General features: G+C 32.0%; 3 protein-coding genes across 4 annotated transcripts; 1 reads left to right on the forward strand and 2 right to left on the reverse strand.

The window, feature by feature from the left end:
* Window positions 1–2,055: 2,055 nt before the first annotated feature.
* On the reverse strand, window positions 2,056–6,272 carry LOC113871082 (ATP synthase subunit beta, mitochondrial). The gene is made up of 9 exons (XM_027507841.1): window positions 5,722–6,272; window positions 4,926–5,001; window positions 4,738–4,826; window positions 4,497–4,614; window positions 4,308–4,411; window positions 4,052–4,210; window positions 3,727–3,951; window positions 3,322–3,633; window positions 2,056–2,557 (listed from the first exon to the last, which is right to left on the reverse strand). The coding sequence occupies exons 1-9, from the start codon at window positions 6,190–6,192 to the stop codon at window positions 2,441–2,443; spliced, it is 1,671 nt and encodes a 556-aa protein (XP_027363642.1). The 5' UTR covers window positions 6,193–6,272; the 3' UTR covers window positions 2,056–2,440.
* Window positions 6,273–7,823: 1,551 nt separating this feature from the next.
* LOC113873150 (protein DETOXIFICATION 16-like) lies at window positions 7,824–10,858 on the reverse strand. Of its 2 annotated transcripts, none has more exons than XM_027511149.1 (8): window positions 10,621–10,858; window positions 9,514–10,058; window positions 9,345–9,431; window positions 9,171–9,227; window positions 8,739–8,977; window positions 8,506–8,624; window positions 8,313–8,399; window positions 7,824–8,111 (listed from the first exon to the last, which is right to left on the reverse strand). In XM_027511149.1, the coding sequence occupies exons 1-8, from the start codon at window positions 10,717–10,719 to the stop codon at window positions 8,067–8,069; spliced, it is 1,278 nt and encodes a 425-aa protein (XP_027366950.1). In that variant the 5' UTR covers window positions 10,720–10,858; the 3' UTR covers window positions 7,824–8,066. The 2 variants fall into 2 exon arrangements, with proteins under 2 accessions (XP_027366950.1, XP_027366951.1); XM_027511150.1 differs by having other exon boundaries at window positions 7,896–8,111; window positions 9,514–10,054; window positions 10,621–10,725.
* A 3,949-nt stretch (window positions 10,859–14,807) lies between these two features.
* LOC113870825 (protein DETOXIFICATION 12-like) lies at window positions 14,808–22,039 on the forward strand. The gene is made up of 6 exons (XM_027507314.1): window positions 14,808–15,523; window positions 15,631–15,717; window positions 15,815–15,871; window positions 21,335–21,573; window positions 21,653–21,858; window positions 21,977–22,039. The coding sequence occupies exons 1-6, from the start codon at window positions 14,985–14,987 to the stop codon at window positions 22,037–22,039; spliced, it is 1,191 nt and encodes a 396-aa protein (XP_027363115.1). The 5' UTR covers window positions 14,808–14,984.
* Window positions 22,040–22,284: the final 245 nt, after the last annotated feature.

The raw sequence follows: 22,284 nt of genomic DNA on the forward strand, positions 1-22,284 counted from the left end.
CTGATATATTCCTATGATATAAAACCAAAATGATATAAGATCAAAATGTCATTTTTTATTACTCCTCCTTTTTGGTAACGTAAGAACAATAATAGTACAAGTTATTCTAGCAAATCTTCTGAATTCAGCCTAAAAAAGAAGAACAAAAGCAAGAACAAGTAGAAGACCAAGACCAAGACCAATACTAAGAAAAGGAACAGTGCCAAGAACAAGAATAATAATAGGACAAGGACAAGTTATTTTAGCAAAATCTTCTGAATTCAACCTCGAGAACAATAACAAGAACAGAACTAAGAACAAAAACAGAAGCAAGAACAAGACCAAGATCAAGAACAATTAGAAGATCAATACTAAGACTAAGAACAGCATCAAGAACAAGAATAATAATAGGACAAGTTATTTTAGCAAAATCTTCTGAATTAAACCTCAAGAACACAAACAGAAGCTAGAACATGACCAAGACCAGGACCAAGAACAATACTAAGACTAAGAACAGTGCCAAGAACAAGACCAAGACTAATACTAAGACTAAGACCAGAACCAAGAACAAGACCTGGACACAAGAACAAGAAGAAGACTTAGACCAATACTAAGACTAAGAACAGTACCAAGAACAAGAATAATAATAGGACAAGTCAATTTAGCAAAATCTTCTGAACTCAACGTCAAGAACAGGAACAGAACTAAGACTAAGACCAAGAACAAGACCAATAGTAAGAAGAAAACGAAGACCAGAATACCTTCGTTCCAAGCGTGAGGTTTTCTCACGCTCTGTAATAACAACCCCACTCGTTTCCCAGAGACAAGACTCATGTTTTATATATCCTCTCGCTCTTCAACTCTATTCTCAATTCAATTATCATTAAAACACAACTATTAAGTTAATCTGAGTAATCAAATCATTTTATTCATATCACTCTTTAAACTTAAATTTAGATACTTTAAATTAACATATTTTATTCAACAACATTTGTTATGATTTTTATTTTTGACATAATAAATAGTTTTTATGACATTGAATAATTTAAATTTAATCATAAGAACCAATATTAATATTTTATACATATAACTAATGAATTTCTTTTCCATCACACAACTATTATTAGACGTAATAAATTTTATAACTTAATATTTTTTTATATTATAAAAGACAGAATTAAAGAGATAAATTTTTAAAATTAAAAAATTATAAAACATTTAAAATTTAAATTAATTTTCAATTTTTTAAAATTATCTTTATTAATATGTGTCAAATTTTAAATATTAAAAAGTAAAATTCAATTTATCTAATATATATATATATAATTAATTATTTAATACAAAAATAATTACTGACATAATGAAAATACTTCTTAAAAATACTCTGATTAAATAATAAAGAATATATATATATATAAGAGAGAGAGAGAGAGAGAGAGAGAGAGAGAGAGAGAGAGAGAGAGAGAGAGCAAAGGCATTACCGTATATTGAAAATGCATCCTAATTGTTCTAAATCGATTATCGAATCCAAAACTTGATTAGCTCAATAACCAATATTACTTCCTTCTCTAATAATTACCGTATATCAAAATGTGAGCCTAGATCTTAAAATTTTTTCGTGGTTTATGCTTGTTCAATTAGTGGTGGCTATTCCGTGTTTAATTTAATTTACTTAAATCCATAATTATTTTTTATAATAATTTTTAAAAACAAAATATAAGGACTTATTTTCTAACCGAAGATTATAAATATGGATCTAATGACCTATACCTGGACTGAATTCCCTAGCTCATCATCGCCGCATCAATTCACTATTCCTTCATATCCCTTAGTGCTAAGTACAGTTGTCAGGTATATACTTCCTCCTATTGCTCCATTGTTATGATCACAACAGGAAAATTCCAATACGACAATCTTCAGTGTCATGACCGAACGTTAAATTATTTATTTTATCTATAGCTGTAGTTGAAAAACTATTTCATGTTTCAAATGATATTTACGTTCATTTATTTATTCATTTTATGATGATTATATATAATTGCTAAAATGCTATAACAAACCATTCATCACTTTTTAAAAATGATAAAAATCACATCTTTTACTCCGAAAATTTCCACAAGGTACTCAACACGCTGCGAATGCAACATATGGAACAGTTTGAAGTTTTAACATTGATGCATCCAACGTTCTCAACCAGAAAGTAAAAATGTACATCCTCTTGCCTTTTCCCCTTATTAAATAACACAACGGAAAAAAAAGGGGGCAGTTTGGCCACAGACCAAGACCTTGGTTCATCTCACAGTCGGCAACATTAAAATGAAAAGGAAGGAATAACCTGACACATTTTCATACCCAAAAAATGGAAAATTTTGTCGTTTGGCATTGCCAGAAAGAGTTCCTAAATTATTAAATTTAGCAATTATCAAGAAAAGGATTAAAATGAGAGCAGGGTTGTCGGTGATTACGACGCGGCTGATTCCTTAGCAATCTTCTCTGCCTTAGCAATGACCTCTTCAATACCTCCAACCATGTAAAACGACTGCTCTGGGAGGTCATCGTATTTGCCATCCAACACACCCTGTCAGATACAGAAGAATAACAAAGAAATCAGTAACCATGCACTAGTTCACAAGAAAACCAACGTAAACAGGTTGTAGACTGAAGCATGGCATTGACGAATGCAGCGTTATATTACTGCAACGTGGAAACATCCTAACAAGATCATGGTAGCCAGATTCTTGCTCCCTTTTCTATATTTCATGGCACCAATGTCGTTGTGCAAGCAGAGTCAAATCTAACCATATAAATAAGCCACACAACTATTGAAAACATAGGCCTACCCTAAAAAAGGAAAACATGGACTACGAACAGCTCAAATCAAGAGGTGGGCATTAGATCAGATTGTCATATCCATGAGAAAAATTAAGAATTTTTTTTAAAAAAGGGAAACAAAATTTCACTTTTCAGGTCAGCAGCTTATAGGAAAACAGAATTCAATTTACATGGTCAAATCAAAATTAATTTCCAGTAAGATGATACCATGAAAGAAAATAAAAAGGGAGCAAACACAGTTTTGAAACAAAAGATATATACAAGAAATAGGAAAATGAAATTACAACAGCCAAAGTATTTGCTTACTAGGTTGTGTGAAATGAGATTAAAAGACAAAAAATAACAAAACTTGGCCAATTTCTCAGAATTAGAATTAGGGTTTCACTTCAATAATCTACAACCACCTTAAATGCAAACCTTTAACCGAGGGAAAACTCTGTTCAATTAGAAGTAAACATCACCAAAAGTATCTAACACACAGCACTTTAAGTTTTGTTCAGAAACAAATACCTGGAAGCTGTTAATGCTCTCCTTCAACTCAACATATTTTCCTGGGGCACCAGTGAAGACTTCTGCCACATGGAAAGGCTGGCTCAAGAATCTCTGAATTTTACGGGCACGAGCAACAGTCAATTTATCATCTTCACTGAGCTCATCCATTCCCAAAATAGCAATGATATCTTGAAGATTCTTGTAGTTTTGAAGAACTCTCTGTACACCACGAGCAGTTTGATAGTGTTCCTCACCCAAAATAAGTGGGGAAAGCATACGAGATGTAGAATCCAAGGGGTCAACAGCAGGATAGATACCAAGCTCGGAGATCTATTCAATATCATAAAAATTAAATTATTTAGCTGATGATGATAAAAGAAAAAAAATCAGTGCAATGGCTATTTTAGATTATAACAATCAAACCTGACGTGACAACACTGTTGTGGCATCCAGATGAGCAAATGTGGTAGCAGGAGCAGGATCTGTCAAGTCATCAGCAGGCACATAGATGGCTTGAACAGAGGTAATTGAACCCTTCTTGGTTGTTGTAATACGCTCTTGAAGACTTCCAAGATCAGTAGACAAGGTTGGTTGGTATCCAACAGCAGATGGGATACGACCAAGCAAAGCAGACACCTCTGAGTTAGCCTGCATAATACATCACAATATATAAAATGAACATTAATAACATAAACAATATCCTCAAAACGGAAAGTTATTTTAGATAAGTTGTCCTAAGGACACATACTTGGGTAAAGCGGAAAATGTTGTCTACAAAAAGAAGCACATCTTGCCCTTCAGCGTCACGGAAGTGTTCAGCCACAGTAAGTCCAGTAAGACCAACACGGGCACGAGCACCAGGGGGCTCGTTCATTTGACCATACACAAGAGCACATTTGCTTTCACTCTGATACCATGAACCAACCATAGTTCACAAATTAGTAAAATGTTAAAATTAAAAGTGTTGTAAAGAATACTGAAGGAATCAACAGCATTCCACTCACCTGTTTGTCACCAAGCTTAATGACACCACTCTCAATCATTTCTCTGTACAAGTCATTACCCTCTCTGGTTCGTTCTCCAACACCAGCAAAGACAGAGAAACCACCTATTCCATGAAACCAGTCAGCATATATCATAGTAAGGTTAAATAACACTTTAAAAAGAACAAATTGAGTTCATTAACAACACACCGTGAGCTTTTGCAACATTGTTAATAAGTTCCATAATAAGCACAGTTTTTCCTACACCGGCACCCCCAAACAGCCCAATCTTTCCACCTCTTTGATATGGAGCAAGCATGTCAACAACCTGTATGAAAAAAATTATGTAAAAATTGGTATCCAGTCATATGAGGCCACACACACACCCCAACAGATGAGATAAAATGCATTCACAATTAAATAAATAAAAAGAGACAAAAAATAAAATTACCTTGATCCCAGTAACAAGAATCTGCTGCTCAGTTGCTTGCTCAACAAAAGAAGGAGCTTCTCTATGAATGGGCAAATAATGCTCGGTTTCTAAGGCAATTCACAATGAATACCATCAGTTAAAATCATTTCAGAGGAATAAGGCTGTTTATCTACCAGTCAGGTATAGAAATAATAAGGTTTTCTTACTGATTTCGCCCTTTTCATCAATTGGCTCTCCAATGACATTTATGATACGACCAAGGGTAGCCCTACCAACAGGAATCTAAAGGAATGTATACAGTATATTAGAAAATAGAAAATAAAAGCTAGCGACAAAAAAATTCAAAATCATGAATAAGCATGTGCAAAATATAAGTCTACAAAGGAGATCAGACCAGTTGAACTAGTTGAAAAGAACAATGAGCATACACTAATGTAAATACTAACAACAAAATTTTATTTGTAAACATACACACAAAACTGAAAGAAATATTATGAAATTGAAATTTACACATATCAGACAATGAACCATAATAACTTAGTTTGACTAATTCAAAGTACAAATTACACAACAGTATAATCAACTAAAATACGACCAACCAATTTTGGCACACCAATTTCATTTCTCATCTAAAGAGTAATAGGATTCAGATGAACAATTCAACCAATAGACGAAATGGGAATCTCTCCACCATGAAACAGTTACAAACACGCAGACATCTTCCCAGAAAATAAACACAAAATAAAACAACAAATAAATTTTAAAAATCTTTACAAGCATTTTGTTAATTTCAAAATTAGGACGAAAAAATTAGATCCACACGCTGAATCAAACCGCGATGCCATAAAAAATCAGATATTCCAATCCATACAGACACTAAACAAGTCAAGATCTATCAGATGCCCAATCTAAGCTACCAAATCAAATTTAAAGCATGAGCTAAACATTAACTACAAAATGCAACTTAAAACGAATAAATATCACAAGTGATTGAGTAATTACGGTAATAGGGGAGCCAGTGTTGAGTACGCGCCACCCTCTAACAACTCCTTCAGTGGCATCCATAGCAATGGTTCGAACAACGCCCTCACCCAAATGCTGAGCCACCTCCAACACCAGCCGTGACGGATGATCCAGAACCTCAAGGGCGGTCATGATCGGAGGCAAACCATCCTCGAATCTGACATCGACGACGGCACCAATGATCTGGCAAACCTGGCCGATCGCACCCTTACCGGTGTGCTCATCGACGATCTTGCCACCGCCACCGACATCCTTCTTGGCCGGAGGCGGAGGAGCAGCAGCGGCAGCAGCGGAAGTGGCATACTCGTTGACGCGGTTGAGGAGGTAACCATAGGGAGAGGCACGGCCAGAAGAAGAGAGCCTCGATGTTGAAGAGGAAATTGAGGGTTTTGATGGAGATCGACGGAGGGAAGATCGAAGCAGAGTCGATAAGAGTCTGCGTGAAGCCATCTTCGGAGAGAGAAGAGAAGTGAGAGAGAGAGAGAGAATGAAGAGGGCTAGGGTTTGTGGAGTGTGGGAGTGACACTATATGCTGATCCGAAGGCTCAACGTTGCCCAAAATAGAAAACTTTAATTTTGGCCACGATTCTTTCTCTTGTTTTCACTTTTATCCCCTCAGGTTTTTGTTTTTATGTTTTTGGGCGGACACGTGGACAATGTCGTTCCATTTTGTGGTATGTGCTTTGTTTTCTGCACGCGTAACTGTCGTTTAAGCCTCTTGACTTGACAAGGTTTTGTGTGCGGTGCGTGACGTGGCAGCATTTCAACTTTCTGTTCTACTTTTTCTTCTCTAATAAACTCCCATGTTTTACCATGCTCTTGCCTCATCTTTTTCATTTTTTTGGTTCAGAGCCCCTGCTTCCTTTTCTCCATGGAAATGGCCGAAATTTTCTACAATGCAAGGTTGAAATTCTCTTTTATATATTTGTTTAACACACAAATAATTAAAAAAACAATTTTGTTCATATTGAAAAGTATTAACAATATATTTTTATATTCTTTTTAAAATTTTATTATTGAATTAAAATTCATATTATTTCATTAAATAACAAAAAATGTGTATCTACCTTATGAAATTCACGTCAAATTTTCTACAATAATAAAATAATTAGGAATACAATACCATTGTCCACATTTTGGTATCAAGAACTGAATCTTTATCATTTTACCCGAGATAGTTATCTAACATAATAAATAGTTGGCATGATTGATTTAACATAATACATGTTCATGTTAATTATTGAATATTTTAGGTTAAAGTTTGTAAAATGTGTTTTGTGTATCTAAATAAAGTTACCCAATAGGTCGGTCAATTAAGACGCCTTGATGACCATATTAATTTAATTATTGGGGAAAGAGGTGGGAATTAGTAAGCCATGAAGGGGCTGTGTATAAAAAGTTTTTGCTAAAATATTTTTAGATTTCACATAATGCTAAATGGTGCAGGGTAAGGTCTTGAAAATATTAAATAGGTTTTTATAAACCTTTTTTTTTATTATGCAATATTATACAGAATAAAAAATTATAAAATAAATATTTATTAAAAATTGTAACTTTTAACATCTTAATATATAAATTACATTGAATATTATAATTTTTAATAAAAATATTATATATAACTTTTTATTTTGCACAATACAACACATGTTTAAAAAATTTGTTTATAAAGATGGCAATTGGTAAAGTGACTTCTGAATAAGTGGTTGCAGATTTTTTATTTTTTATTTTTTATTTTTGCACTGATTGATAGTTAAAGTTGTTGGAATTTAGAATGATTTAGGCATATCAAACCACTACCCTTAAAGCCATTCATAGTAGAGAACTCAACATTTTATATGAGACCTAGCTCAGGACTATGTAATGTAATCGGTGCTGAAAATGTTTCAGATCTACATCCTATCCATGAGTTAAGCATGCATATACCCACATAGATCAGCAATGTTATCCTAAGGTTGTCTCTCATCAGAATGTTGTTTCATAACGTAGCAAACACAGCAAATATTCCCATCTTGTATTTCCTATTTGGCATGATTTTTTGTGATGAATGAATGAAATATCAATATGATCTAAAAAGATTTTCACCAGCAAGAAACAATTTTTTTCTGTATCAAACTGCATCTGTAAGTTTATGATAACAGATTTAATTACATATTATGAACTTAAAATTGGGGGAAGGGACTATTTGCTATAGCTATGTGTCATCATTTTTATGAAAATTCGATTTTTGTACAATATTTCTAGTATCAAATTTCTGTAATGCTCAAAGAAATATTGCCATCACTTATATCCTGGCTGTCTGATGTTTGTGTTGTGACATTGTCAATCTACGGTTCTGTAATTTTCTTAGTCATGTGAACTGCTTTCATTGCCTGCATGAAGTTAATAACGAATGATCAATTACAGAAACAGTGTGGCATTATCACAAAAATGGTCATTTTGGGTTCCATTTTGCTTCCGAGTGCTTGTCTTTGTTATTGCCAACAAACCTTTTTCAACATGTTGGGTTCTTGTTCCCTTTGCTACTTCAACATATGGAAATTATTCAACTTTGAAGCATAAAATATGCTTACCTCTCTGTCCCAATCTGTATATGCATTTACTATAATCAGTGCTATCCCTTGAACAGAAAGTCCACATATGATTCCCATCCAAAGCCCCTTTGATGTCAATTTTTATTTTAGTGAGAAAACACACACTAAAAAAGTACAAACACAAAAACAAACCGAGGCACAACAATCAGAAATTTGTGAAAAATAGGCCTACCATTCCTCCAATATGGAAGACAAAGGCGAATAGGATAGCAGAAGGAATGCCCACAACATAGTAAGCACCAAGGTTTATAAAGGCACATAGATTTTGCCAACCACACCCTCTGGCAGCTCCTGTAGAAACCAAACCAGATATTGAAAGGAAACCATTAGTTAATTAGTGATTTATTAATGAGCAACTTAGTAACCATGTGATCACAGGATTTGATTGCTGAGAAGAATTAGAACCTGAAAGAACACATTGGAATCCATCCAGGAAGTCAGACAGAGCCAGCAGAGGCATCATCTTGGCAACATATTTGATAACTTCGTCTTCATTGCTGTAGAGCTTTCCCCAAACATTCCTTACCAAAATGGTAACCAATGCTACTGTTGTACCCTCTAATACGGCAATTGCAATCATGACACGAAGAGCTAAAAGTGCACCTTTTGAGTTCCCACCACCCAGTTCGTTTGACACGCGTGTACTTCAGGGATACAGTTAATGTCAACAGCTAGATTAATAACAATAATAAAGTTTTATCTCACTAGATAAATTCGGCTAACTGGAACAATAACTGAAGGGGAAAAAAATGCAAAGAAGCTACGTTCATGCAGCACAAACATGTGATATGTCATATTACTAGGAAAAAAAAATTGTTACTTATCAGTATCACTGACCTTATGGCACCGCCAAGACCAACAGAGATCATATAGACCATCCAACATGTATTAAGGCTGCAAAAAAAAGGGTGGGTATGACGGAATCTTCGTAAATTTGTTCTCTTTAGTTCTTTTCTTTTTCTTTGACCAGGATGAAGTTTTAAATAATGTATCAGTAGGATAATGGTTTACCTTATTGATAATACAGAAGTCTCTAGTTGTGGGTTTGGAAGGAGACCTGACAGAAGAACAACCATCTCAAAGGACCAATATTCGAAACTGTCAAGCCAAAACACAGAAAAATTAGGAGGCTAAACATCATATTATCTGTTACATTAGGAGAAGGATAGATATAAATTACCATATCATAACAGCTGAAGCAGCAGCAAGCTTTATAAGACTGAGCATATCATTCAAGGCCTCTTTGGAAACCCCATTCCAAGTTGATGCACAAGCTGTAGCTAAATTAATGTAAATTACCAATATGATCACATTAACTAAATAGGACATGCTGATTGCCAAGGCTGCTCCTTTGCTTCCCAATTCACATTCGAAGACAAAAACCCAACAAAAGAAAATATGCACCAAAGTTGTGATTCCAGAACTTATCAGCATTGGAAAAACATTGTTTTGGGTCTGTAGAAATCTGTTGAGGCATTGAAGGAGGCCATAAGCAAAAAGGCCAGGGATCATCCACCGATTATATATTCCTGCCTCAGTTGATATCTCATGGTCTTGGCCCATTGCAATGAGAAGGCTGCTTGTGTAAAACCAAATCAATGATAAGGGAATACTCAACCCAAGTAGAAGAAGCATTGCCCTTTGTGTGTAAATTCCTAGCATTTGATACTGCCTGGCTCCATAGGCTTGACCACATAGCGTCTCCAATGCACTCCCCATTCCTAACTTTGTAAAGCCATGTGTAAAACATGGAAAAGTTCAGAGAAGGTAAAAGTTGCATTAAAATGTTAAAGGATGTAACGTGTGTACTAGAATTTTAAGTGGCATAGTTGATTGGTTTTAGAAGTTGTGAGGAAGTGTTTACTTGCACGGTCCTTTGTGCAGTGAAAATAGAGGATGATAAAAATTGATACACACAAAAACAAAATGCTTGGTAGAACTGAAATAACAAGAATAACATCTACTTTTCATGAAATCAAGGAGAGTTACCCTACCCAAAGTTTTGTGTAGGTTTCTTTGGCACTTGAGTTTTAAAATGGATAAAACTTAGATATAATATTATAGATACTGTTGTTGTTCTCTTATTAGAGTTAGAATTTCATCTCGATAATATGTACTGACATTTAATACTTGTGTGTTAATGTCAAACTTCATTGTATCGATTATCATAGTAAATTCTAACTTCTATGAAAAAAGACCACTATACCTAATTTTTGTTCTTGAAGGATTTATCCAATACTTCTAAGGGAAACTTAATATTGAAAGATATAGAAGAAAACCCACTTACCAAAACACTATAACCAGTGACTGAGGCAAAAGAGGTGCCGAGAGAAGCACCTGCAAGAGGCAGTCTCCCAAGATGGCCAACGAACATGATCGATATCATTTGTAAGCTGTATTGCAGCAAACTAACTGCAATAAGTGGCCCTGCTAGCCATAGTTGCTTTTTAGCTTCCTCAATAATATCTTTTCTTAGGCAACAACATTGTTCAGATGCATGGACATCGAGTTCATGGTTTCTATGTTGGTTTGGACACAATGGAGTGTCAAGACTTGATTTACCTCCTTTTTCCATTGTCAAAGTGAACAATGGATTCCACACCACTAAAATATATCTTCATACGTGCGTATGCTCTTTTTTATCAATCAATATCATAATAATAAAAGTGTATGACCAATCCACCACCCCAATCATTCTAAATATTAAAATCGAAATAGACTCAATTTAGATAAATCGATTAATACGTATTTGAGAAGGAAAAAAAAAGTTAAATATTTTTTTCTATAAATTTAAATTCACTTATTCATATTAAATATTTTTAGAAACTTGTTTATTTAACTTCTCTGAAAACTTGTGTGTATGTTAATTTTAATTTACCTTGGTTTTTTTATAAGTACACACTGAAAAATTATTTAAGTTAATCATATTAATACCATTTACTAGAGGACAAAATCTAGTCTTGTAACACTGCATAAAAGAACATCAATAACAGTGTTTTCTTTAAGAGTAGTCGAGGTAGATGCCAGTCAGTGGCATAAGGGTTAATATTAGTTCATAAGTTAATGGGGATTTGGAGTCTTTAAGATTTAAGTTCTTATCTAATAAAGTTGAAAACTACCCTAAATAGGTGGTGAAAATGTCAGGGGCATATATATATATATATATATATATTAACAATTCATACAAAAAATAATTCTCAATTTTGATTTGATGATAAATATTAACAATTGCTTTCGCTGTTTTCATTATAACGTCCGTTTGATCCTGCAAACTATCAGTACCCACGTTTATTTACACAAAACTATTCAAACTAAGTAAAACTACTTATTTTTATTAAAATTGTAATATTTAATGTTATGAATAATTTTTAATACAAAATATTAATCTAAATTCGTACAATTAATTTTATGTAATTAAAATATAAATTTTTATTCAAAAATAAAAAATATTTTTATTAAAATTTATTATTTTTACATGTTTAAAATCATATCTAAGAATTGAGAATAGGAAAATTATTTTTACTATGATTTTTAATATTATTTATTAATTAATTACTTTTACATTAGGGTCCAATTCAAGTAAGCTTTTAGGTAAATATTTATAGGATCAAAGATTTTATATAAAAAAAATAGCAATTCTCTTCTAAATTACAAAAAATTATACTTTATAAAATTTTAAAAACTAAATATGAAAGCATTTTAAAAAAATTAAAATATATAAACTAATTTTAATTTATAAAAAAAATTATTTTGCTATTTGATTTTTCAATTGTATTTATTTTAAATCCAAACATTTTTCTTAAATTTTATAACCGATAAATTTTGGCTATATAATATAGCCTGTGAGTAATGTTTTGTTCAACTAAACTTTTTCTAAGAATTGAAAAGATTAGGCAGTTTTTTTTTTTAAATTAGCCCAATAAAAAACGATATCGATTACCTTATTTATTTTGAGTTCATACAAACCTATATTTATTAGTAACTGTATTATATTTAAAGATTTGTAATACTAAAAATTGATGTTGTAAATTTAAAAAAAAAATGTATTTTTTTAATATTTACAGATCTTATTCAATATTACAAAAGTTTAAATGACAAATTCAATATCAAATGAATATTTGAAAGAGTAAAGTAGCATAACAATAAATAGATATTATAACAAAATATTTAAAATAAACACAAAATATTCATTTTTAATACTGTTTATAATTTCAAAAAATTCAGACTGCGTGCATTTTTTCTAAAAGACAATTTGTAAAACTATTATTTGCAATGTTATTAATTATTTAAAACATATAAAGAGTACATATAATTATGGTTATACCTTTATGATTTATTTGATAAGTTTGTATACGATAATAATTTTACTTTACCTATTTATTTTTAAAATAATATTTCATTATTATTTGAATTAAATATATTATTCAACTATTGTTCTTAATTTTCTAATCTATGCAGTATTAATTTGTTTTATAATATTATATCATCTGCATTTGTATTTCTCAACATTATTTTATTGCTATTTTAATGATATTAATATTATTTGGACATTTGCAAGATGAAAATAAAGACTGGGTCCTCTAATTGACATCAAAAGAAAAACTGGGCCCTCTAATTTAAGAAAATTCACCACATATCCACAAGTCAACTAACCTAAGGAGTAGCAATTACTTGAGAGTCCAGGCCCAATTAGCATTTGTTGACCATACTATACTTAGATTAGTATTGACTATTGACCTTTTAGACAACAAAAAAAATAGCGTTGACCCCAAAAATTAGTAAATATATGTTGATGAAATAATAAAAAAAATAAAGAACAAAGATTAGTAAATATATGACAGTCACGATCGGAACGTGAACAAAACGATTATTCAGAAATCGACAAATGAAAACATCTATTGATTTACTCCTTAAGAATCGATTCTCAACATTCTAATCACAAAACAAAAAGCAAAAAAGCACTTAATTTGTTCACGGACTCAATTAAGAGGACAATTACTAATAATAAGAAAGTTATCTGAAAATGAAAAAAAGGATTTATTTGTTTTAAGTTGTAAAATTAATTATTCTATTTTTAAAGTAAAAATGTTTATTTTAAAAAAAAAGTAATTTGGATTCATTTATCTAAATTTTAATTATTTTCTTTGATACAAATTAATTTTAATATTTTTAAATTAAATGAATGGGGAAGACTCATGCAAGAACTTTGAAAATATTAACTTAGTAATTATTAAAAAATATAAGTCGTCACCGTATTTTCTTGGAGCCTTCTCGGATCCAATTGTGTGATATTTTCTATGGAAAGAAAAAAAAAATCATTTTTTCAAAAAAGCAAAAGAAAAACATGACAAATTATATTAAGCGTTAAAAAAACTAAGCACAGTATAATAAATAGATGAATATAACCGATCATTTTATGGTCCTTAATTTAGAAAAAGCAAAAGAATGTGAATATACAGAACACATAGTATATGACTGAGGCAAAAGGTCTTTGGACTGGTAGAACAGAAGAAAGATGGAAGAGAGTGTATCGCTAACAAGAAAAGAGAGTAGTAAGAAGAAGAGAATAAGCTGGAAAGGGCTGAGTGAAGAAATGAAGAGGATCATTGAGATAGCAGGGCCTATGGTGGCTGTGAGTGCTTCCCAATATTTGCTGCAAGTTGTGTCAATAATGATGGTTGGTCATCTCGATGATGATCTCTATCTCTCCAGCGCCGCCTTGGCCATCTCTCTTGCTACTGTCTCTGGTTTCAGTCTTCTTGTAAGCTCAATTATCTTTTTCTCTCCTCTCTCATTCTTAATACTATTATTTCATCTCAAAACCTTAGTCTCTGGTCCACATATTTAATTTTAGCACATAAATGTGAAAAGGGTAATACTAATTGGGAGAGTTGCAAAATAATTATAACTTAATTTAAATGTACAGATATATTTAAACACACGTCTGTTTTAATTATTGATGAAAAAAATATTCATTTTCTAATTAATTGATACCATAATTTTTTTATATTGACAATGTAATAAAATTAAATAAATAATTTAATAAATGCTTTTTTTTTCTTGTGATATCTCGTGCCGAGAATATATTAAAATTTTGAGATTAGGAATTAGGGGGTTCAGTGTATCTTTTATGAACTATGCCCTCTATTTTTCCACTGCGTTCTAATTATCTTATTTAAAAGATAACAGAATAGTCTATATACAAATTACTTGAAATCTCAACTTGTAGAGTGATTTTTCTGAAATTACAATATTAATTTTATCATCCTAGGGCATCTTATTCGTTATCTTTAAAATGGTTTTTGGTTGCATAGTGGTTTTCTCGTCTTCTAATATAATACGATTGCTTTTAGAAGCAACTATTTTTTGCTCTTTCTCTATGCTACTCTGTTGCTTCTATTTGTGTAACTTGTTTAGCAATGATTCCTTAAGAATTAAAGATGCTATAACTAGAACTACAGTCTAACATTATTAATGAGGTACAAATCAACGAAACTAAAAGGTATCAATGAAGTAGAATTATTGTTTGAGAGTAACAAGTTTATATTCTTTATCAACTATTTCTAAGATGTTGGCTCGCTCATAATAATCATTATTTTATTCCCCTAGTAACTTAGTGCAATGGTAATTTGCGCATGCTAATAGACAGGAATGGCTAGTGGACTGGAAACAATTTGTGGACAGGCTTATGGAGCTCAGCAATACCAAAGAATTGGAATACAAACATATAATGCTATATTCTCCCTCTTATTCGTTTGTCTTCCCCTGTCTTTCCTTTGGATCAGCATGGAAAGGATACTAGTTTCCATTGGCCAGGACCCTCAAATTGCACATGAAGCAGGGAAATTCATAATTTGGCTTCTTCCAGCACTCTTTGCTCATGCAATTCTGCAGCCATTAGTTCGATATTTCCAGATGCAAAGTTTGCTTCTTCCCATGCTTATAAGTTCTTTTGTCACTCTTTTTATTCACATACCTCTTTGCTGGGCATTGGTATTCATGACTGGACTGAATAATGTTGGTGGAGCATTAGCAATGAGCATTTCAATATGGTCAAATGTGATTTTTCTTGGATTATACATGAGATACTCTTCTGCATGTGCAAAAACCCGTGCACCAATTTCTATGGAGCTGTTCCAAGGAACTGGAGAGTTCTTTCGTTTTGCTATCCCTTCTGCTGTAATGATTTGGTGATTTATCTACCTGTTCAACTATATTCATTTTACCAAATTATGAAGTGTTTATTTGTCCTAAAAAGAGTTTATAATGTAATTTTTTTTCATGTTGATTACTGTAGCGTTCAATGGTGGTCGTTTGAACTGCTTATCTTGCTGTCTGGGCTGTTACCAAATCCAAAACTCGAGACTTCAGTTTTATCCATTTGGTATGTTTGTTAAATTTTGTTGTTTTCTTTTTAAAACAACATATAACGATTTTGTAAATTAATGTGATTGTGCTAATTCTCTGTCATTTTTGTACAGTCTCAACACCATTTCAACTCTTTATGCAATAGCCTTTGGAATTGGTGCTGCAGCTAGGTACCATAAACATATTCATTCTACGTATTTTTTAAGTATCACACCTTTTAGCATACATCTAAACTGTTAGAAATTTCCCTTTGGGAATTTAAATAAAACTCAACTATTAGCCTTTTGGTGTAATGATCTTTGAGGTTACAGCAAAATAACTTTTTGGTACAATAATCTTCTTCAGCCTAAAATTAACGGATTCTTTTACAAGACTTGATGTTTCTCTTGTGATGGGGCAAAGAGAGATGTATTGTTATTTTAGCATATTAGGGATTATGACTAACTTTATGATTTTAAATCTATTAAGATTCCCATCAACCCCTAACGGACTAAATCCAATCTCCACTTGTTGAGCTGATATTTTTTTATTCATATTATTTTTTATTAGCAGTTTAAAGGCTCTCCAAAATTAGATTATTTTTATTGAACACAACAAAATGTAAATAGCTAATATAAATGCTATAAATAATATGTATTGTCCACATTAACTATTAGAAATAAAATTTCTAACAATCTCTCATTGGGCTTCATATTCATTTAAGTATTTATATCACAAAAATTCTTTATGCGTGTAACTGTACGTTATTCATTTTTAGACTCCTCTTATACAATTTGGTCCATCTCATACAACAACAGGGAACCATTGCAACTTTTACCATAATCCAATGTGACTAAACCACAATGATCACCACAATTGTATGTACTCAATAACATAGATCAAATATGAATAAGTGGCATGGAAATTACATGCAATGTGATCTTAGTCATGTGTATTTCCAACTAGTCTAAACTTTATTCTTTATAGAGATCAATCCAAAATGCAATATAATTATTGCAAAATTTAAGTAGAGCATAATGACAAACACTAATTTTATTCTTTAGAAGATGCAAAGGAAAGATCAAACATATAGTGTATATGGGACGTTTCAAAATAAGGAATGAACTCTACAGTCATGGTTGAAGGAGCCATAATAGTTTGTTTAACAGACTTTCAAGAGATAGCTCCTACAGCCAACATAAAGATATTTCCATGTATGGAGCTTTTGCTGTCTTGACATCCAGCAAAATCAGAGTCAAAGTACTTAATAATATCTAAATTGTTGGACTCCTGATAAATGAGTATATATCTCTTTTGTTCTCTTCAAATAGTGCATTATACGCTTTACTGCCTTCCAATGGTGCATCCAAAGATTGCTTAAGTATCTGCTTAAAACTCTCATTATAAATGCTATATTAGGTCGAGTGCAAACTTAAGCACATTAGATTTCTCACCGCTGAAGCATAGAGAATCTTTTATATTTCATGCCGAATCTATCCAAAACTTTTTTGATATAGTTTTCTTGTGATAACTTTATGATACCATAAGAATGATCTCTGAGTATCTTAACTTTATGATACAAAAGAGGCTTCACCAAGATCTTTCATTTTAAAAAAAAAAATTCTTTGTAAAAAAAATCTCTTGATTTCGTACAATAAGCCTATATCACTGCTAACAAGCAGTATATCATTGACATATAACACCAAAAACATATATTTACTCCTATTGAACTTATGATAAATACAATTATCAACTTTATTTGCTTTAAAATCATATGAGATAACAATTTGATGAAACTTCTAATACCTACACAATATCCTATAAAGAAATTGCTAATTGTTTTGGGAACAATGAAAGATATTAAGCCTTCTTTATTTTATCAAATTTCTTAAGTTTCTTACTTAAAGACACTATTAAAATTTCACGAGAACTTAATCATTGTTAATGACAGGTTCTTCCTCAAAGACAATATTTCTTATATTCTCTTCCTTCCTAAACTCAACATCCTTAAAGAATCTTACATTCTCTGTCTCAAAGAATGATTAATAGTGGGATTGTAAAATTTATTGCCCCAAGAGCGTTTAAGATAACCAACAAAATAACAACTTTAAAAGATATAAAAACATATAAGGATTGATACTTCTCATGAATTAAAATAGGTAACCGTGTCTTAAATAATCATCTATGAATGTAGGAAATGATCTATTCCAAGATGTCATAGGAAATGGTCCATAAATATCAGTGTGAATTAATTTCAAAACATCCTTAGATCTTTCGGCACCTAATTCTCTAGAATTTGTTTGTTTACCCTTAATACACTCAATGCAAATCTCAAAGTCTGACAAGTCTAAGGGTCCAAGAATCTCATCTGACACAAGTCTTTGAATTCTCTGTTTAGAGATATAATCTAAACATTTATGCCATAAAGTGGCTGAGTTCTTATTTATTTTACATTTTATACCACGAGAATCGACGTGAAAAACTTTTTTATTGGAACTAATTGCATCTAGCAAGTATAAATTATCAATTAAAGAATCAGAACCAACAACATTTGAATTTTGACAGAGGTTAAATTTATTATTTCTAAATGAACAAGAAAAATCAAATTTGTCCAAACTAGAAATAAAAACCAAATTTTGCTTAAAAGACGGTACAACAAAAGTCTTAAATAAATCTAAATGAAATCCAATTTTTAACTGTAATCTAAATGTCTCAATAGCCTCCACTGTGACCTTGTTGCCATCACCCACGTAGATAAATCTTTTATTATCACTCGGCAGTCGGCTCCAAAGACAACCCTACATGGATATGCTAATGTGAGTAGTAGCTCCATAATCTACTCAAAAAGTATCATGTGGTACAAAAGTTGAACTTACTTCAGAATAAACAAAAGAAAGAAAATTACCTTTCTTTACACGCCAGGTGGCGTACTTGGGACATTCTTTTTTCATGTGCCCAAGTTTCTTACAAAAGAAACAGGTAGAAATTTTTCTCTTCCTTTTTGGCTTTCTTTAGCTGAAAAGTCATTTCTACAACATCCGTATAATTATTTCTCTTTTTATTTTGAGAGTTTAAAGCCAAATAAACACTTTCAGTTTGTTCTCTTTATTGTCTTTCCTCCTCTTGCACACAGTGAGAAATTAATTTATTCAAGGTCAATTTATCTTTTTAAGTATTATAACAAACCTTGAATTACCAAATTGTGCAGGAAGTGAAATCAAAACTAAATGCATGAATAAGTCATCAGACAACTCTAACTTTAGTGCTTTCAATTTTGATGCAAGATTAGATATTTCCATAATGTACTCTCTTATGTTTCATTTGCCTTTGTATCTCATAAAGATAAGCTTGGCAAGCAGACTGCTTGCATCAGCCTTCTCATTACTGCTGAAACAACATCAAGAAAACCTTTAGCGCTCTTACTCTAAAAAATAGAGCCTCAAAAAAACTTCTGGAACAGATTGCTTCATAATCATCAGTCATATTCAGTTTGAGCGTTTCCACTTTTCAACCTTATCCTCCTCCAATTTCTCCGGAGTTGAAGTGGGTTTATCAGCTCAAAGTGCCAAATCAAGATCCATGCAATTAAGAATAATCTCTACTACTTCCTTCCAGACCTTAAAATTTGTTCCATTAAGCGTAGGGATACTATTAATTTGAGCAGACATGTTAGTAGCACTAGCAATAGCAACTGTAATATAATATAGTCACAATTAATTATATGCTCATGAATAGTAGATAATAAATGGGAATTGAGCATAAAAAATTATTATTATAGATCCAACAAGATACCAAGCACTCCACTAACTCCATATGCCTTTGGACATAAAAGTTAGTTTGTAAATGATACTCTCACGCAAAGATCAAATTTTGACAATAAATTCTGTAAGGTAAAATCTCATCTTTAGACAGAAGATTACCCACATGAATAAATAATTTTATAATTGTCACAAATTTACCGTCACAGGCATAAGAATATTTGGTCAAATTGTGTCTCACCTTTGGGTGGAAGCACAACTCACATGAATAACTTCATGCTAATTATTATTATAAATCCAACAAGATACCAAGCACTCCACCAACCCCAAATGCCTTTAGGCATGAAAGTTGGTTTATAAATAGTACTCTCACGCAACGATCAAATTTTGACAATAAATTCTATAAGGTAAAATCCCATCTTTAGACAGAAGATCACCTACATGAATAAATAACTTTATAACTGTCACAAATTTACCGTTATAGGCATAAGAATATTCAGTCAAATTGTGTCTCACTTTTGGGTGGAAGCACAACCCAGATGAATAACCTTATGCTAATTATTATTATAGATCCAACAAGATACCAAGCACTCGACTAATCCCAAATGCCTTTGGGCATGAAAGTTGTTTTATAAATAATACTGTCACGCAACGATCAAATTTTGACAGTAAGTTCTGTAAGGTAAAATTTTATCTTTAGACAGAAGATCATTCACATGAATAAATAACTTTATAATTGTCACAAATTTACTGTTATAAGCATAAGAATATTCAGTCAAATTGTATCTTACTTTTGGGTGGAAGCACAATCCACATGAATAACCTCATGCTAATATCCATGTATTTTTTTATTAAATCAATTTTTACAATACTGACTGCTTTGGCAATATATTATATCAACTAATTTAATTAAAAAATTACTAAACAAATAATAATAATAAAAAAGGAGAGGATCTATAATCTATCAAATGAAATTTTACTCATTCAACAAGAATGTCTTGACAAATATAAATCACATATGTACATGTTATATCATTTTATGCAACAATTATATGTATACATATGTATGTATTTTTCGACAACTTATATGATTCCAAAGAATGCCAAGCATTATTAAAAAGGAGGGTTATCACAAAAAAATATTAATAATAATCATGTGGCACATGTTATCATATATGTGCAAATTACGCATAAGCATTTAGACATCTACATATTATTATGCATTTGAACTTCAAACCCCAACATCGAATGAACCCAAAAATAAACTAAAACCAAATTGATCCTAGAAAATAGAAATCAATCAATCTTAAAATACAATAATCTAACAATAATGGAGCTTTGATACCACTTATTAGAAATTTTTCTTTTGAACTATATGAGAATTTGAATAAAACTCAAGAATCATTATGTCAGATTATCGAATAGAGATAGAAGATTATAGGAATACCTGGATCCATCGACGTTAACTCAGGATTGGAGCGGAATAGTCTTTTGGTGTAATGATTTTCGAGGTTGCAGCAGAATAACCTTTTGCACAATTATCTTCCTCAGCCAAGATTACTAAATTCTTTAATGTTTCTCGTGTCATGGGGGCACATAGAGGTATTGTTATTTTAGCATATTAGGAACCATGACTAACTTTATGATTTTAAATTAGGGTTCCTATCAACCCTAACGGGCCAAATCTAGTTCCTACTTATTGAGCCCATATTCCTTTATTCATATTATTTTTAATTAGTAGTCTAAAAGTTATCTAAAATTAGATCACTTTTATTGAGCTCAACAAAATGTAAATACCTAATATAAATGCTACAAATAATATGTATTGTCCACATTAACTATTAGAAATAAAATTTATAACGTAAACTAGTTATCATTTCTCCTCTCTAATTGTAGCACAAGGGTTTCAAATGAATTAGGATCTGGGAATCCACATGCTGCCCGTGTTGCTGTGTTGGCTGCAATGTCTTTTGCAGTCATGGAAACAGCTGTAGTAAGCGGTACACTTTTTGCCTGTCGCCATGTTTTTGGTTATATTTTCAGCAATGAGAAGGAAGTTGTTGATTATGTCACTATCATGGCTCCTTTGATATGCATATCTGTTATATTGGACAGTATACAAGGTGTTCTTTCAGGTAAACTTCCCTCTATTCTTAGATAGACTTCATATGGAATACAAACATTCTCAGCTTGTTTTACAATTGTTTGGCTCAGGGATTGCTAGAGGTTGTGGATGGCAACACATAGGGGTTTATGTCAATCTAGGTGCCTTCTACCTCTGTGGGATTCCATTTTCTGCCACATTGGCATTTTGGGTACAGCTGGGAGGAAAAGGACTTTGGATGGGTGTACAAGTCGGTGCTTTTGTTCAATGTGTTCTACTTTCTATCATAACCAGTTGCATAAATTGGGAACAGCAGGTATATATGCTCTCTAACCTTTGTCTTAAAAAGTTAAAATCCCAAAACTGAATGTTGTTGTTGATGTGGTATCCCCCTCTAGGCATTTGGTTTGAATTGTGTGGAATTACTGATGCAGGAAATCAAGGCAAGAAAGAGGTTATTTGATTGTCAATTTTCAGCAGACAATAGACTGGTTTGAGAAGGCTATTGGAACATTTTGTGCTCCCAATTATTAATATTATTCAGCACGCGTGCATTTCTAGATGGGACCTAACTTCAGGAAATAGCACATTGCGAGTTGATTCCTAAAATTAGGAGACAGTTTGATCTTGCAATGAGTATCAAAGAATAATAATTTAGTGGAAAACGAAAGAGAGAATGTTTTAATTCTCATTGATATTATTGTAAGAGCAAATTCTGCTCGAGGTATGTCCATCACTAATA

Source organism: Abrus precatorius, unplaced genomic scaffold, assembly GCF_003935025.1.
Source record: "Abrus precatorius isolate BTA unplaced genomic scaffold, Abrus_2018 Scaffold7, whole genome shotgun sequence".
In the NCBI taxonomy this organism is placed as follows: domain Eukaryota; kingdom Viridiplantae; phylum Streptophyta; class Magnoliopsida; order Fabales; family Fabaceae; genus Abrus; species Abrus precatorius.